The 18250-nt window shown below is 39.2% G+C and overlaps 2 protein-coding genes across 2 annotated transcripts; one reads left to right on the forward strand and one right to left on the reverse strand.

The window, feature by feature from the left end:
- The first annotated feature begins 2987 nt into the window (after positions 1 to 2987).
- Positions 2988 to 6319, forward strand: LOC149843683 (annexin-like protein RJ4). Its single transcript, XM_090000952.1, has 6 exons — positions 2988 to 3063; positions 3659 to 3804; positions 3905 to 4120; positions 4949 to 5161; positions 5455 to 5544; positions 6116 to 6319. Exons 1-6 carry the CDS (start codon positions 2988 to 2990, stop codon positions 6317 to 6319), a joined length of 945 nt encoding a protein of 314 aa, XP_089857078.1.
- Positions 6320 to 8750: 2431 nt separating this feature from the next.
- On the reverse strand, positions 8751 to 18015 carry LOC149843684 (mitochondrial fission 1 protein A-like). The gene is made up of 5 exons (XM_090001890.1): positions 17844 to 18015; positions 10904 to 11039; positions 10558 to 10679; positions 9163 to 9226; positions 8751 to 9070 (listed from the first exon to the last, which is right to left on the reverse strand). Exons 1-5 carry the CDS (start codon positions 17934 to 17936, stop codon positions 8985 to 8987), a joined length of 501 nt encoding a protein of 166 aa, XP_089858016.1. The 5' UTR covers positions 17937 to 18015; the 3' UTR covers positions 8751 to 8984.
- Between the last annotated feature and the right edge of the window lie 235 nt (positions 18016 to 18250).

The following is an 18250-nucleotide window of genomic DNA, read 5'->3' on the forward strand; positions in this document are numbered from 1 at the left end:
CAACAATAACAACGGAAGATTCAAAAAGAAAAACAGAGAAAATGAAACCCTAATAGAATATGAGAGAGAGAGAGAGAGAGAGAGAGAGAGAGAGAGAGAGAGAGAGAGAGAGAGAGAGAGAGAGAGAGAGAGAGAGAGAGATTTGATCCACCAAGACGCCCTCTTCTGTTTGCGCAGGGAGTGCGTTTGCAGATTCACGAGACACCCCCTGCTTCTTCTTCCAATTATCAGAGAGAGAGAGAGAGAGAGAGAGAGAGAGAGAGGGCGTTGGGGAGGGCCCTCTTTTCTTGAAAAGGGAGAGGGAAGATCAGAGAGAGACGGGCAGGAGGAGAGGGAAGATCAAAGAGAGACGGGAGGGGGGAGAGGTAAGATCAGAGAGAGAGAAAGAGGGGCGGGGGGAGAGGGGAGAACAGAGAGAACTGGAAAAAGGGAGGGATTAGGTTTCGCTAAAAAAAATTCTTTGTTGGCGCAATTTCAACCTGCGCCAGCAATAACATTTTTTTGCTGGCTCAGTATTATATTTCGCCAGCAAAAAAAGTCTTTGCTGGCGAAGTATCATAATGCGCCAGTAAAAAGACAAACTCTTTGCAGTAAATTTTTTGGGTTCGGAGAAAAAATGCTGCAGCAAATGCCACTTTTTGCTGGCGCTAATGCTTAGGTGCCCCAACAAAAACCTTATTTCTTGTAAATCAAAGAACATAAGTTGAGTACTTATTTCATTAAAAAAAGGAAAAATGGCATTTCTTGGGGGTATTTGAAATGCATTCAGGTAAAGCAGGCATTTAAATGTAATAACTGAAATGTTTTTTTAGGTAAATAAGAGTTTTTTTTTGTGTGTAAATTCCTCTAATATTATGCATGCCAGAACTCCATAAACTTGTCTTAGTGGGAGAATTTTGGTGATCACTATTCCAAGTTTGGCATTCTCTCATAAATGAAACAAAAGAGAACAAGTGAAGATCCATTTGTTGCAACTACCTTTATACAACAAAAGCTGAGTAGAACAGTCATCTTCATTGTATTTAAGCTTTGATAGTGCCATAATAGCTGATCCGTTTGTTTCAGCCACCTTCATACAATCAGAAGCTACCAAATAGACGGCTCAACTTCCAATGAAGTAAACTTATGATTGTATGAAGGTGGTGAAACAAATGGACGCGAAGGTAAATATGTTGACTAGGCATTAACATAAGGAAAATATTTGGTAACAACGATTGCACAGAACTATTGAGTAAAAATCAGTGTTGTGAGAGGCGTACGCCTCAGAGGCGAGGCGCACGCTCAAGGTACTGAGGCGTGCTGTGATGCGCAAATTGACCCTCATCAACCTCCAGAACCCCCTCCTTCATCCCCAAGTCTTCCTCCTCCGCCCGATTCATCGGCTGTGCTAACCCCAAGTGCCGGTGGATCCACCGCCACGTGCCGGCCAGCTGCTCCACCGCCGCTCCCTGCCTCCCCTCCCACCACTTCACTTTCATACCAGTTGTGAGAGGCGTACGCCTCAGTACCTGAGGCGTACGCCTCAGAGGCAAAGGGCAGGCTCAACTCCTCGCTTCGCCTCATCTCATTTAAGAACCTTGTTTAGAGCCTTTTCTTTGTGGGACCTGAGCAGATGGGAGTGTGGGACCTGATCCAAATCCAGGTAAAATGTAGGAAATCCGTCTTCCACCCTTTGAATCGCCTGCCTTTCTGCTGTCATGCATGGGGCCCAAATGATGCAGGTAGTGCACATCATTGCCCAAACATGTTAGATGCAGAGCTCTGCCAACCTTCCAAATCTAAGAAGGGGAACATGGTTGTGAATGGTGACTGAGAACCTAATGTGAAAAGAGTAATGCTACGGTGCTTTGGGAGCACCTACTTCCACCTAGTATAAGTTATATCTTCTCAATCAAACTTCATAGATGCATTCAACATAGTTTATTTGATAATAATCATGCTTTGGATCATGTTTTTTGGACACAAAAATAAAATTTTTTAAGTGTGGAGTTTGTTGATTTTTGAATATCTTGGAAAACCTGCATATAAGTCACATTTACATGATTCAAAACTTGTTTTCTACTAAAAAACATGTAGATCATATCTATATGGTCTGACCAACAAAAGAAAACTCAAAAATTTCAAAAAATTAAAGCTTTCTTTAGGTGGGAGTAGGTGTACCCAGAGCACCCTATCATTACTAAACACTGAATGCCCCAAACAGTGTGAAAACTAGTGGAACCTAGGGGTGTACATTGCTCCGGCCCCATAGGTTCCGGTAGAGGCTCGGTCGGCAGGCCCGACATGAACCCAGGCCCAACAAGAGCCTGGCCCGATTACTATTGGGTTCAGGCCCGGCTCTGGCTACCCTGTGCTTCTTGGGCCAGGCTCATTCAAACTTTATTTGTGCCGGGGCCGGGTAAGGGCTTGATTAGTAGTGAGATGAGATTGGCCCTGGGTATTATCAGTCTGGGTCTGCAATTATCAGCTCTGGCCCAGCTCATATCGGGTCGGGTACCCGAATCCACCCTTAGAAACCAAACTCCAAGCAGAGCAAATTTTTTTTTTGACTAAGACCTGGACACACTGGCTCAGTCTGCCATACGTATGGTCATCGTGCCAAATGGCGTAAAACTCCGAGGCTGGGACCCCTGCCAAGCAGAGCCAACTGTCACTAAAGTAATAAATAAGAGTATTTGTTACAAAACCATAATTACCAAAATTGAAGGTTGCATGGCAGGTCTAACAGTCAAAACAATGTTAAACCTGCGTTGAAGTTTTCTCTAAAAATTAAAAGAAACGTATCCTTTTGTATGTGTTAATATGGAAAACCCTTCTAAACAAAAACCTCCCAAAAACTGTTAATATGGAAAACCGTCACAAAGAAGAAAAGAAAGAGCAGGTATCATTTCTTCCTCCTGCGATCTATAAAAGGGACCCCTGCTGAGACCATTTTCCCCATCACAGAAAAGGTGGTGATCTGATCCAGAGAGGGAGAGAAGGGAGAAATGGCTACCCTTAGCATTCCTGATCCTGTTCCCTCACCAGCAGAGGACGCTGAGAGGCTCCATAAGGCTTGCCAAGGTTTCCTCACCATCTCCCACCAATCTTCTTTTGCTTTGCTTTTTGGCCTAATGCAAGCTAGGGCTGTTTATCTGATATAAATAATATGTTTCACCCTCTTTTTTTTATCTTTTCTTTTTTGGTTTTGGATTTATTACATCAAGAAACCACCCCATGTTTGGAGACCTAGTCGTGCTGGCTCAGCGTAAAACCCCTCACTCCCATAGAGTCACCTTGCTTCGGCTTACACAAGGGAGTGACACCAATGGGATTTGAACCTAGACTACTCGCCTAGTGGCCACTATGCCAAATCACTTGGGGCTTTTGGGTTTTCTCCTGAGACCACTAGTTTTTGCACGAATGCCACTCATCTGGTATGGATGACTGGCGAAACTTACAGGTGGATGCCCCTTGCCTGGAGGCTGAAGTTAGGTGTATTCCCTACAAGGCAAAGTAGATCTTCTGCCAATGAACTCGGTGGTTTTTCTCTGGTTATCCAAAAGAAAAAGAAAAGCTTTTTTGCATGAATCCCATGTTGATTTGGCTAGCCATGGCCCTCTAGCCAGATTCTAAAAATCATCTAATCAAATGCACTTGTGCATCATAATACATACAGGGTGGGGCACGGATGAGAAGGCTCTCATATGTGTGTTGGCACATAGAAATGCTGCTCAACGTAGCCTGATCAGGCAGACTTACCAACAACTCTACGGTGAAGATCTCATCAAACGTCTGGAATCAGAACTATCAGGCGACTTTGAGGTTAACCCTAGACCCAGATGCATCTTAAATTTTACAGTGCATGTATTCTTGATCACACTTTGAAAGCTCACATAAACCACTGCTTCCAAATTCTCCCCAGAGAGCAGTCTACCCATGGATATTGGAACCGTTCGATCGCGAAGCAGTGATGTTGAATGCAGCGGTTAGGAAGGAGATTGATTGCAGAGTTATAGTGGAGATCGCTGCTACTCGATCCTCGAACGAGCTATTGAAAATACGGCAGGTGTATCAGGCCCGCTACAAGCGTTCTCTTGAAGAAGATGTTGCTGCTCATTCTACTGGCGATTTTCGAAAGGCATGAGTAACTATGTTCCTATTAGTAGCTGTAGTAGTAGTGGTGGTAGAACAGGGAAACAGATCAAGTCCTACCAAGTTGGGACCAGAGTGAGGTGCTCTCTGTGAGTGCCTCATGAATGACACAGCTTGGCCATGTGGGCGCATTGCTAGAAGGTAGACCTTCATTTGGGCAATGCAGTGATGTTCATGGGATGCTCAATTCTTTATCATGACTATGGTTTGATGCCATTGATTGATGTGTGGTAGGACCAGCTCCACTTCCACTATGCCAGATCAGTGTTGGCAAGTGATTTACCTACTTCTTTTAGGTTCTATCCTATCAAAACTGGACTCTCATGAACCCTCTTGATTCAAGTTAAAGTAGAGCACAATATCATGCATAACATGAATCACACATACATGTAGAGACTTTGAGAATCAGCAGAGTTCCCCATGAATCAGGGAAATGATCTAAAGCCAAGTCCCACTGACTGGCTAAAGGAATCAATTGCTGTCAGGGACTTGCAAAGTACCTGACATGACCAACTCTCAGTACAGTCCTGCCCAAGTCCGTCCAAGCCTATTTGATTGCTCTGAGTTGCATGTGGAGGTAATTTGTTGTATCCGAAGAGCTGTGAATTCAATTGGTTCCGGTCATCTCTGATCTCTAGATTGTGGCTGATCAACCTGTATGCATGATTCAATAAATTCAACCACTTACATAGAACTCACTTGAATCCTTCCGAGGGTTTACTCAAAAGACCTCTTATATGCCCAATTGTGTCACATTTTCAAACCTTGCATGTGTGTGTGTGTGTGTGATACTAAATGCAAAATGGCTTTACAGCTTCTTGTAGGACTAGTGAGTTCATATAGGTATGAAGGTCCAGAGGTGAATGCGATCCTTGCAAAATCTGAGGCCAAGAAACTAAAGGATGCCATAGAGGGGAATGCATGGAACCATGAAGAGCTCATCCGTATCTTGACTACAAGGAGCAAGGCCCAACTAAACGCCACCTTCAACAAATATAAAGATGATTATGACAAATTCATCACTAAGGTCTGTCTCTCTCTCTCTCGAATCAGTTCACTTGATGTTATTTCTTCATCGTTCAAAAGTTATCGTTTTATTTCCCTATATATATGGGGATTATGTTTGGTGCATTGGAGTATACCTGAGAATGCCCTTTCCTCATTTCACATGGGGATATGAATCTTCTATTTCACAATTGAGAGAACGCTGTTTTGAACATGAATGTGCATCTCACTTTTACAAATCAAGCAAGTTATAAGATTTTTTCATGGAAAAAAAAGTAACGCAATCTGATGATTATGCACTCGTGCTTATTTCAGGAGTTGAAGGCCAATCCAGGTGATGAATTTCTCTCAGCACTACGATCACTGATCAAATCCATATATGACCCCCATAAATATTTTTCTAAGGTATGTCTTCACCATCCATTTACCATTCCAGATGCGTTTATCTGAAGATTGATGTTCATCATCACATCTACATGATGCAGACTAGAAGTTCTGTGTCACAAATCTAATAGCGGTCCATCTTTGGTTGTTAAACACATTGTTCAGCATCTATCATCATCATCATCTCATCATCAATCCTTGACACAATCACCTTTGATCGTGATACACTAATAGATGCATTTATATGCTAGTGTAGAGCTCATGCACAGTGATGCACTATTCATACCAAGTATCATGGTTGCCTACAAAGGGCTCCCCTCATTTGGTAAGGGTGACTTGTGAAAGTCACCAAGTTGACGGACATGACGAGTTTGAAACCCACAGGGAGCGCCCCTTGCCACAAGGCCTAAGCTGGGTGTACTCTCCAGTGGGCGGGGGAGACCGCAAGGTTTTACCATCTGGAGACCTTTCAATGTGTGGTCTGTGATATAGGGGTTGTTTTCCTAGGCCTAGACAAAAATAAGGGAAAAAAGATAAAGTATCATGGTTCAGCATCTGTAACAGTCTCTTTATGTTCATGGGGGTTACATAGGTACTGCGACAAGCAATAATCAACGGGGCTGACAAAGATGGGCTGACACGGGTGATTGTGACACGCACCGAGTTTGATCTCAAGGTTATAGAAGAAGAATTCTTCAAGAGGAGCAGCACCACCCTAGATCAGGCGATTGCGAAGGCGACTTCTGGTGATTACAAGGACTTCCTCCTTGCCTTGCTAGGCACAGGGAAATTCTAGCACTGAGGGATTGCCACTCTGTTGCTTTTGTTTCTTTCTTTAGCGTTGTGTGTGAGCTTGCTAGTTACTGGATTTTATAGTCCAAGCGTGAGTGAATGATCCAACCATAGTAGACAATGCTTTTAAATAAACATTGATGCAATTACTTGTCTGCATCTTCGAGCAAATTGACCTATGCAATGAAAGTCTCTCTCTCTCTCTCTCCAGCCTATGTTTGAGTGTAGGTATGGTGCTACAGTCCACAGAACTAGAACGCAAATGGGTTTATCATATTTTTGGCTTCCGTGGGAAAGGAGGGCCTTTCTCTCACAATCCAAAGACATCCTCGCACAAATTGATTCTGTCACCTATGATCTAGCCTTCTACCTGCTCTCCTTATTCAATCCAATCCCTTGTTGCGTCTCAGCCAACTTAAAAGTGAGCAACAGAAAGTTGTTTATTCAGAATTTTACTGAAAAACATCATCCACACAAGGCCAAGCAGCATATGCTTCAAGTTGAAAGTGGACCAGATTCAGCAAATTGAGCACTTCTGACATGATTAAAAAAAGAGCATTCACCAACGGGGCTCCACGTGGTTGGTAGGAGTTGTCAGTGCATGTCTCCTTGCCGTGGGAAGTTGCAGGTTCAAACCCCAGTGGTACATTGAATAGTAACTGGTGGGGGTCTGCCTAACCCCAGCTTGCCTTTCAAAAAAAAAAAAAAACGAGCCCCATTTGTTTATTCAATTACCTTTGCTTCTATGATCAAAGCTTTATGCACCAAGAATCTTGCTCCACATGAGAATTGTAAGGGCAATATGGTGAGTGAAATATATCATTCTTAAGAATCTAAATTCTCTGAAATAAACTTTGGGGGCAAACTATTTTTAACGATAGGACTTGAACCCCAGTTGGGCAGTATGGGTTTCCCCTGCCCTCCCCAAGCCCAACATTTCCACCCTAGCTATAAGCAGCAGCACCACTGCCATCACTGCCTCTACCACAGGTCCACAACCACAACCACAACCACAACCACTCTGCCGTCACTTTAAAACCATCACTATCTGCCGTTGTCAACCTGCTGCTGCGATGGATTTTCCCTTGATCACTTCCATCCACAACTCCACCATTGTTGCATGACCATCCACCACTCGACCACGTAACCCGGCCACCTATACTTAGAGGGAAGCTTGGGATGGGGGAGCTATTCTTTGCGTCTTTTGAGGAGGATTATTGTTATTAGTTCCTTTCAATTCGTGAAAAGATCAGGTGCAATATGATTGCACAAATATTTGTGCATTAAGCACCTGATCACCCTCCATCTTGGGGACAGGTCTGTCAGTTGTGGGGCCCAAGTCCTGATGGAGGGCAATCAGGTGCTTAATGCACAAAATCTGTGCAATCATATTGCACCCGATCCTGACTCTTTCAATTCTAGGATCTGCAATCTGGGAATTACCTTTTGGAAAAGATCATTTTACCTTTCAATTCTGTGCCTTCTGCTCGAGTGATTGTTAAGCAAAAGATCATTTTTAACCCCCATAAGGTTTTTGCATCTATTCATTTATATTTTAGGGAAACACTGGTTACCCTCGACTGTATGGTACCCTTTAATAGAACCAACTTGTTCCATCACATTTTCTTGATCTTTTTTTTGTGGATCAAGCACTACAGATATGATCCATATGTTTAACCAAAAACATGTTTATGTCGAAAGCACTAGGTCAAAAGTGCATTTCCTAGTAAATGGATCATGCTGGACGTATGTGGGGTCTCTCTCTCTCTCTAATATATATATATATATATAAAGTGGTAGCTGCCTGACACTTTTGGAGCCTACCAGAAGTAAATAGGTGTTCCAGAGTTTGACTCTGTAGATGTGTTCAACATGGTCCATTTGGTACAAAATGATACTTGGATCATGTTTTTCTTGATAAAAAAACATGAATTTTTAAACATTAAATATTTTTTAAATTGTATACCATCAATTTTTAAATCTTATAAAAGCCTACTCTAGTGTTGGAATCAGATGATTCAAGAGTCGATTCCTATAAAAGCAAACATGTAGATCACATCTGCATGGTCATATTTTAGAAAAAATAGAAAAAACCCTTCAAAGCCTGGTAGGCTGGTGGTAGGCCAAAACGGAGTAGGCAGCCACCTACTCTCTCTCTCTCTCTCTCTCTCTATATATATATATATATATATATATATATATATATATATATATATATATATATCATTTTAGAATCGATCCACATGAAAGTTTCAAATTTGACTAATATCATCATCATCATTTCGTTTCAAATTGCACTAAGTAAAAGGAATTCAACCAATTGAACCAATGCGCATTTGCATGAAAAGAGTACAGAAAGAAGAAAACATGCCAGGTTCCTAAGGGCGAATTTGATAAACCAAGAATGGAAAAGAAAAAAAAATTGATACAAGATATCAAAGAAATGATGAAACAATTGTTTCTTTTAAAATGAATCGAAACAACCTTCAGGAACTACCTTGTTCAAAAAGAGATCATCAAACCAGTTCAGTGGTATCCGGTAGAAAGGAGTCAACTCTGCGACTTTCATGAGTTTTCAATTTACATTCATAGCCTATTTTACTTTTCCATCCTGTTCATTATTTTTTCATTTATTTACTATACTATAGCCTATTTCAGACAGAGGCATATCAGTTCTTACGAGCCAAAGCAGCAGCAATCCCACCAGCTACAAGTCCTACTGCAGCAGCTGCGATGCCAATGCCGATCACACCATCTGTTCAAAAATAATTACTTGCTAGCTTGTTAAACTTTATACATATCATGCTAGACATACAATTAATAACATCAAAGAGAAGTCAACCCCACCTTTGGCTATTCTATCTTCAACCACCTTTTTAAGAGACAGAGCCTGGCGGAAATCTGGCGCAATCTGAAAAAACATGGTGCCAAAACACTTCAGTTTTGGAAAACAAAAAATAAAGCAAGAAAAATACAGAAAACTATACCATGTTCCCTACCATAATCATAAAATATGCATTAAATATACACTAAGGGTAAGAGCTGCCACCCCACCAATCAAATAACATAGAACAACCTTGTGCATTGTCATTTCTGCAATATCCAGGTTTATCATTTGCAACATTTACAAGGTCAAGCAAATCCCATCCGAAAATGCATAATCTAAATTCATCTCCCAATTGCGGCTACTAGCATTAGATACAAGACATCTCTCTCTCATGATTGTACAATGTTACGTAGCTTATAGAAGACAGTGAATACCAACCTTCACCAACAATTAGGGCTGGTAAACGAGCCGAGCCCACCTTGTTCAGGCTCGGCTCATTTACCATTTAACACAGCCCAAGTCTGGCTCATGCTCATAGGTAGACGAGTCAAGCTCAGCCGAGCCATGAGCTGGCTCGTGTAAAAAATACATAAAAGTTAATGTTGTCAGTGATGGGATTTGAACTTCAAACCTCTTTCACATGCCTTGTAATCTAACCAACTGTACAAAAGTGCTTTTGTAAACAATTATTGCACTTAAATTCTATACGAGCTTACTCGAGCCAAACCGATTGTCTGTGCTCAACTCATTTTTTGTTAACGAGCTGCTCGTGGCTCGGCTTGCCAGCTGCATGAACCGAACATGAACTAGTTCATGGTGAGCTGAACCAAGAACCATGAGTTGCTCAGCTTGTTTCCTAGCCCTACAAACAAATAATAAATTTCAGGTTTCACAGTACATTAGCTGCACCAAGAACCATGAGCTGCTCAGCTTGTTTCCTAGCCCTACAAACAAATAATAAATTTTAGGTTTCACAGTACATTAGCTGCACCATGCAGGGTACTTCTGTAAAATTACAAAAAACCACAACAGCGTTTATCAAGTTATATGCTTTCCTGTGACTATTGAGTCCTAAAACATTTGTCTGCATTTCTTATAAATGTGTACCAATAACACTATTAACGGCACTAATCAAGGCAAGGCACAAACAAGAAAGTATGTAACATCATGTATGTATGTATGCATGTATGTATTGTTTGATCCAAATGGCTCCTACAACGTTACCCAAACAATCTATAAATAAGTGAATCTCAAGGTTCTTTACCATCAGCATGGAGTGCTAATGCATCAACATCTCAACAGGCAAAGCAATTTGAGTTCTGGTTGATTTCTGAGTAATTCATAACTGTTGGACTTTTATTGTAGCTTCAACCTTCAAGTTCAATTACTAGTAGAAAACAAAAAACCATAAATACCTCCAATGATTGTTCCAAAAGATGCCGACTTTGGGAGTAGTCTCCACTTCTGTAGTACCCCACAGCCAGAAGGTAAAGTTTCTCCCTCCTTTGGAGAGGGTTGGTAGAGCTATCCAGAGCAGCTGAAAACATAAGCTTTATAAGGGCCAAGATTCCAAAAAGTACAATGATCTAAACCATGAAACTAATTGAATGAAGCTACACAATGTTTTTGCAAGAAATAAAAGCAACACTATAGAGGGAAGAGAAGGAAAACTCAAAGAATTTAAGACCTATTAAGATAAAAGAAATAGACTCTACCACAGATTCTAGAACTTGAACATTAATAAGTAAACAACACTATCACCTTCTAGCATTGCAATTCCACGTTGCACATCCTCTGGCTGCGTCGAATGAACAAGAGCCCAAGACAGCCTCATTATGCCTTCATTCTTTCTTTCAATTGAGATGCCAGCTCCCTCTGAAACTTCTCTCTCACAGCCCTACAATAACACAGAGAAGAAAATGTAATTAAAATAGACAAATATCATAATTAAAAGGTAACTGCAAATGAAATGGTGCACTGAAAATATTAAAACAAACCTGGAAAAATTTGCAGGAAGGATATAAAAGGTTTATGCAGAAATAAAAATAAAGGAATTTAACACACTAAAATGATGAAAACTGCTCCAAAGATACTATTTCTCCATAATGTTAAATAAATGCATGGAGCGGAATGGCTTGAGAAAGGAAGCTGTTGGCAAAAAAGAGTCAGTTTGGGTGGCCAATCATGTCTGATGACATCACCCAACAATATGACTGACTATATATATATATATATATATATATATATATATATGTATGAAAACCCGTAACAGTGGACAGGTAAGCCGTCAGGCGCACGTCCAATGTTGATTTGCATGAATTAGCAGTGGTCATTGACCACTGCTAATGTTTTGTGCTGAAAACTGTCGCTAAAGGTCGTTTTCACATCCAACAGTGGACAAATTACCGTCCACTGTTTTGGGTTACTCTCTCTCTCTCTCTCTCTTTATATATATATATATATATATATATATATATATATATATATATATATATATATATATAAAAGTGGTAGCTGCCTAACGCTTTTCGAGCCTACCGCCAGACTAGCAGGCTTTGGAAGGATTTTTATTATTTTTTCTAAAATCTGACCATACAGATATGATCTAAATGCTTGATTTTAAAGGAATCGACTCTTGGATTGTCCGATTCTGACACACAGTTAGGTTTTTATAAGATTTAAAAATCAATGGTCTAAAATTTTTGAAAACATTCAATGCTTAAAAAATCATCTTTTTTTATCGAAAAATCATGATTCAAGTGTCATTTTCTAGCAAATCAACCATGACAAACATATTTGCAGGATCAAATTTGCAAAAAACAACCTGAAAACCCCTATTCACTAGTGGTAGGCTTAAAAATTGTTAGGCAACTACCACTTTTCCTATATATATATATATATATATATATATATATATATATATATATATATATAGGACAGGGCGTAACGTCTGATGCCCTTCCCGTCAGATGTGCATGCATTGTGTAAAAAAAGAAAGGCCTTTAGCGGCGTTTGCAATCGCTGCTAAATGGTATTTTTGTGGAAAAAAATTCCGCATATATATAGGCAAGGGGCGCCCCAACTAAAGGAAGGTACAAGCCATCCAAACTATTTTCGAAAGTCGATTTTAAGTGTCTTTTGGCAAATCTCACCGTACAAATATCTCCATGGTCAAAAACCTAAGAACCAGCGCGTGTAGCAAATATTTTGATGCGTATGATTTTATAATGTGCTAAAAATCAATGGTTTGAAAATTTTGAAGTTTTCTAGATCCTAAAAATCCAATCTATGTATCAAAATGTTCGCAATAAGAGTTGTTTTTTACATTTTTTTTTACCATGAAGATCACATTTGTGTGGTTGGATTTGCCAAAAAATGCTTTTAAATATGTTTTTTAAAAATAGTTTGGATGGTTTGTACCATAATCGCCTATATCGTTAAAGATAATTTCTCGGCGAGGGTATTTCTCGAAGAGATTTTCAAAAGTTGATAAATCTTGAAAAAATCTTGAGAGTTTAAAAAAATATATATATAATAACAAAAAAACTAAGAAAATAATAAGTTTTGCATTATTTTTCGTTCAAAAATATAAATAACATGTTTTAAATTTTTTAAAATATAAAAGAAACAAAATATAGGAAATGCAAACATAAAATAAAAAAAATATTTTTTCTCAAAAAATATCGCGATATTTTGCTTTTGGCGATATGCGATATTTTGAAAATATCATGATATATTCCTGATATTATCGTCTACCTTGAAATAGCCAATAATATCGCAATATTTTCAAAATATCAGTGGCAGTGGTTTGTACCTTCCTTTGGTTGGTCGGTCCCCCTACTCTGATCCGTGCCTACAGAGCTTCTGAAGGTTTTTTTTAATAATGTTTATCTCAAACCTGACCATACATATGTGTTCTACATACTTGATTATATAGGAATGGACTCGGACTGTCCAATTTTGACACGTGCAAAGGTTTTTATAAGGTTTGAAAAATCAACGGCCTATAATTTTCATAAATATTCAAGATGAAATATTCATGTTTTTTCATCGAAAAAGCATGATCCAAGTATCGTTTTTAGCAAATTAACCATACTGAACACATTTGTGGGGTCAAATTTGCGAAAATCACCCCAAAACCCCTATTTGCTTGCGGTAGGCTCCTAACTTTGGTAGGCACCTACTCTCCACTCTCTCTCTCTCTCTAGATATATATATCATAGTCACCTGTATCGTTAAAGGTAATTTCTTGCCGAGAGTATTTCTCGGAGAGATTTTCAAAAATTGATAATTTTCAAAAATACCTCGGGAGTTTAAAAAATTAAAAAAAATATAAATAACAACAAAAAACTAAGAAAATAATAAGTTTTGCATTATTTTTTTTCAAAAATATAAAGAAGGATCTTTTAAAGGTTTTAAAATATAAAAGAAACAAAAAAATAGGAAATGCAAACTTGAAATAAAAAAAAGAGTTTTTCTCAAAAAATATCACAATATTTTCAAAATATTGATATATATATATATATATATATATATATATATATATATATATATATATATATATAGAGAGAGAGAGAGAGAGAGAGAGAGAGAGAGAGAGAGAGAGAGAGAGAGAGAGAGAGAGAGAGAGAGAGAGAGAGAGAGAGAGAGATTGGTTCCTCCTAACAAGAGGGGGTGGATAGTCTTAGGGTGCATTTAGATTCACTTGAGAAGAATTCTCATGGAAAGAGAAGTCTTATTTCATAAAAATGTGAAGAAAGATAATTCTTAATCTTAAGAATTCTGTTGTTTGGATAGCCCAAGCATGCTCAAAAAATTACATTGAGAATTTTTATTTTAATTCCAAATTTATTCTTTGCAATATACCAAAAAATAAAACCCTCATCTTCCACCACCACCACCACCACCGATCTTATTCCGACTATCACCACCACCATCTCCATCCCCATCCCCACCGCTCTCATTCCTATTTTGGTCACACCCATTCGAACCACAATCTCCACCACCACAACCATTTCCATAGCGAAACCACCTTTCCCAGCTACCCAATCTCCAAGCATCCCCAACCCACCCTTCTCTGCCCATATTCCGGCGACCAGCTGGAGTACATCCACCCGTACCTCGTCCAATCTGCGACGGCTCTCTCTTCATTTGCTACTTGTCCTGATTCGTCTCCCCTACCTTTCTTTACCAAATCTTCACTAAAGACCTCACCATCTCCTCCACTACCATTGCCATCAGCAGTCACATGATCTCCGCCTTCAACGACCTCTCTGTTATCCTCAACCTCCTTGACGGTCTCTCGTTCCCCTTCGTCCAACAACACTAATGAAGAGGATGACGACGATGAGGGCAAGGCAGATAGATGATCAGGTGGATGGAGTTGGGCTCGGCGGTGGTAGTGATCACGTCGAAGAGGAATGCGGAGCGCTCGGAGGATAGGAATCAAATAAGAAAAAAAAATAAAGAGAGGAGGAGGACGAGAGAGGTAGGTAGGGAGGGAGCGAGAAAGGAAGAATGGGAGGGAGGGGGGCGAGCAAGAAGGGGGGAGTGAGAGAGGACAATCGAGGGTGATATTGGGAGGGAACCCCCCAATACCTCAGTAGATGGAAAATTAGGGCTCCCACCTAATTAGGTGGGAACTCTAAATAGATGAATTCTAAATTTTTAGAATTCTCTTTCTTGAAAAAATACAACATTCAAGCAAGAGAATATTGTATCTAGGGAAAAGTGAATTCTCATTCCTAAGAATTCACATGAACCTAAACACACCCTTAATTTTCAGTTTTTTAGTTCTGTTTCTGGAATCTAACCTTACATACGTGATCTCCATGGTCTATTTAGTAGGAATAGGTTTCAAATCATCTAATTTTGACATGTGAGCAGGTTTTAAAAAAGTTTCAAAAATTGACAACTCAGATCTTCATAAATTCAAGAACTCATAAAATCATATTTTTTCATTGAAAAGATGCAATCCAATAGTCAATTCCTAGCAAATAGGTCATGCTAAACACATTGTGGGGTTAGATTTATCAAACATCACTTGAAACATAAACAATCAGCACTGTCCACACCATATGAATGGTTAGGAGAACCCAATATATGAAAACCTCACTTTTCTCACTAAACCCACCTTTTCTCTTATTTTCTTTTCTCTATACCTCCTTCTTTGGTGCACCATTAATATAAGATCAAATCATCAGATTTGATAATTTATTCTCACATTAGAATCACACCCCAAAGGATCATACCAGAGTTATCGGAAGCACCATAGGGAGTGGGGAAGCGTGCTTCCCCAAAGCGTGTTTCGGAAGCACGAAACGTGCTGGGAAGCACAAATTTTTTTTGGGAAGCTCGCTTCCCCCTTTTTTCAATTTTTTTTTTTGTATTTTTATTTTTTTTCTCTTTTTTCACTTCCCCCTTACTTCCTAGGTCGCTTCTGAGATGATTCCTGCTTCGCTTCTAAATCATCCCACGCTTTCCGCTTCCTAAAGAGTGCCTTGCTTCCTGCTTCCGCTTCCAGAATTGCTTCCCGCTCTCGCTTCTTTGACTGACAACTCTAGATCGTACCATTGCTAATATCAGCTTTATAGTTGGTTGATGTCATGAGTCATGATTGGCTGACATCAACAAGGTTTCAGGCCTAATTCTTGCCTCAACATGATTTCTTTATACATGTTCTAATCTTTATATTTTTCCTTGATCATAGTTTCTTTGTTCTAAATTTCATTTTTCAAACTACCCTTCATGATCCTACATATGGCCTCTGTTAATTCATCTGTTTTGCTTCAGCTGGCTGCAGAAAAGCTGAATTCCTTTAATTCCCTCACATGGAAAAAACAAATGCCTTTATTTGTAGTTTGGGATTAATGGGATCCCTGAATGATTCTAATCCCTGCCCGGCAAGAGTACCTTTCCTGTGAAGAGACAGAAGAGAAAGGTCCCAACTCAGATGTTTTGCAACCCAATCAAGCACATTTGGATTAGGGTGAAGAATAATCAAGCTATCGTTATGTATGCGACAACCACCTTATCCTCAGAAGTGGTTTACATAGATCTCAATGCCGAGGATATTTCAGCTTAAAGAGGAGGTTTGTACTCTGATGCGACACTTGTAAAATGGTTGAGTATCTACACAAGATGAATTCCGTCACCAACCAGCTTGCGGCCATTGGGAGCTTAGTTTCTGAGTAGGAAACATCCAAACATTTGAGGCCTTGGACCAGAATACAAAGTGTTTGGGACCATGTTTACTGGGTGCATACCACAAGCCATGTTTGAAGAATTATGATCCATCACTTTTCAACACAGTTCTCTCTTTGTCACGGGGTCCTCAGATATTAATCAGCCTCAGAATAGCCATGAACTGTTAGTTACTAATTCTAGCAGAGCATGTGACTGCAGATGTGGAGGTCAGTTCTTCCCAAATAGGAGATATGGTATTTATGTTTTTATTAGGAAAATTAAATCCATTTATTCTTTATATAATTTAAAATGTTTCCGTTTCTCATATCTTTTAAGGTTTCAAATCTCTTAAATGTCTAAATATTTTCCATAGAAAAAGATAAAAAAATGAAAATCTCATGAAAAATTCATGGATGAATGATCATCACTAATTTTACAATATAAACCACAGACACCACTAGGAGGTATTCACTAACGAAAATAAAAGAGAAAACAAATAAGTGAGAAAAGACAAAGAAGGGAAAATCTTTGGAAATTTATCAAAGCAGCATACAAAAGAACCCGCGTGTAAGCAGAAGCACTACAAATAGGTAACAATTGTTTTAAAACATTACCAATCTTTTATGATAGTGTATGCAGGACTCAAGAAAAGAAAATTTCACTAGATTCTTGGAGTTCTTCCCGCATGTTTATAATATACCATATTAATTTCTTGGACATATTTAAATATTTCCATGACAAAACAACCAAAAAATTAATTTCTCGAATGTCAGATAATACCAGTCGTTTCATGGGTACGCCTGTAACTAGAGTATGAGTACGATCTCTCAATGCAGCTAGCATGTTGGACATGATAACAAATTAACAATGCACAAGGGTCAATCATGTCTATCTTTTTATGCCCCAAAGATTAAGGTTTGATTATTATTCCCATACTATCAAGGTACAGATTGGTGATCTAGACTCAGAGTCCTCTGTCAAAAAACCATACCACAAAGGAAGAAAGCAAATCTTTCAGGAATCAATCAAACGGGTTTCATAAACCTATCATAAGATACTGTGGGGATTAAACAACCAGAAATTTTCTGCAATCAAGCAAGCCAAAATCAAATCTGAAATAAAAAAACAAATCAAAACCACTAAACATCAAATCTCCGTACTGCCGACAGACAAATCATCAAATCAACACAACCCAAATTCTTCAACCATGAATATCCAACAACCAATTTCACTAATTCCGCTACACGTTTCTCAAAAAACCGCATGAAAGAAAGTTGAATCCGAGGTACCCCAAGGAAAAAGAAACACCACCAACGTAAAAGAAAGAAAAATAAAAGAATGAATCAACGAAGCATTTTCTACGGATTTAGGGTTTGTGGGGGAGTATACTTTTTGAAGAATGGGAAAATTGGTACACAGGAAACAAAGAAAAAAATAGAAGAAGAAGAAGAAGAAGAAGAAGAAGAAGAAGAAAAAGAAAAAGAAAAAGAAAAAGAAAAAGAAAGAGACGACTCACAACAATGATGGCCCGATCCGTCCAGGGAAGTTGATCTCCACCTGTGAAGAAAGCACCCACAGATTCGAAGAATTTGCTAATCTTGGCATCCATGACGCCACAGAAGAAGAAGAAGAAGAAGAAGAAGAAGACAAGGTTTGCCCTTTTGATTTAGTGACAAAGGAAACGGTTGATTCTCTTTTTTCTCTGGGATTCTCTGATTTGGTTTCAGTTTTAGAATGCGGGTTTAAATAGTGTCTGGGTCCGTGGTGGAATCAAGACGGCTTGGGTTGCAAGTTTTTTTTTTAAAAGAACGCTGGGTGTTACCTTAATTCATATTAAAAGAATGAAAGAATTACAAACTATCACCCTCTTGGGTAGTCAACGAAACAAGGCTGAAAGGACGGGAAACAGGAATGAGACATATT

The sequence above is a fragment of the Nuphar pumila genome, chromosome 3, assembly GCF_984573655.1.
Source record: "Nuphar pumila chromosome 3, dmNupPumi1.hap1.1, whole genome shotgun sequence".
Lineage (NCBI taxonomy): Eukaryota > Viridiplantae > Streptophyta > Magnoliopsida > Nymphaeales > Nymphaeaceae > Nuphar > Nuphar pumila.

Coding starts and splice junctions, on each gene's coding strand:
- LOC149843683 (XM_090000952.1), top strand. CDS start 2,988: ATGGCTACCCTTAGCATTCCTGATCCTGTTCCCTCACCAGCAGAGGAC. Junction 3,805..3,904: donor AACTATCAGGCGACTTTGAG/GTTAACCCTAGA, acceptor AATTCTCCCCAG/AGAGCAGTCTACCCATGGAT. Junction 5,545..6,115: donor CCCATAAATATTTTTCTAAG/GTATGTCTTCAC, acceptor GGGGTTACATAG/GTACTGCGACAAGCAATAAT.
- LOC149843684 (XM_090001890.1), bottom strand. CDS start 17,936: ATGGATGCCAAGATTAGCAAATTCTTCGAATCTGTGGGTGCTTTCTTC. Junction 9,227..10,557: donor TTTTGGAACAATCATTGGAG/GTATTTATGGTT, acceptor ATGTTTTTTCAG/ATTGCGCCAGATTTCCGCCA. Junction 9,071..9,162: donor TGAAGATAGAATAGCCAAAG/GTGGGGTTGACT, acceptor ATTTTTGAACAG/ATGGTGTGATCGGCATTGGC.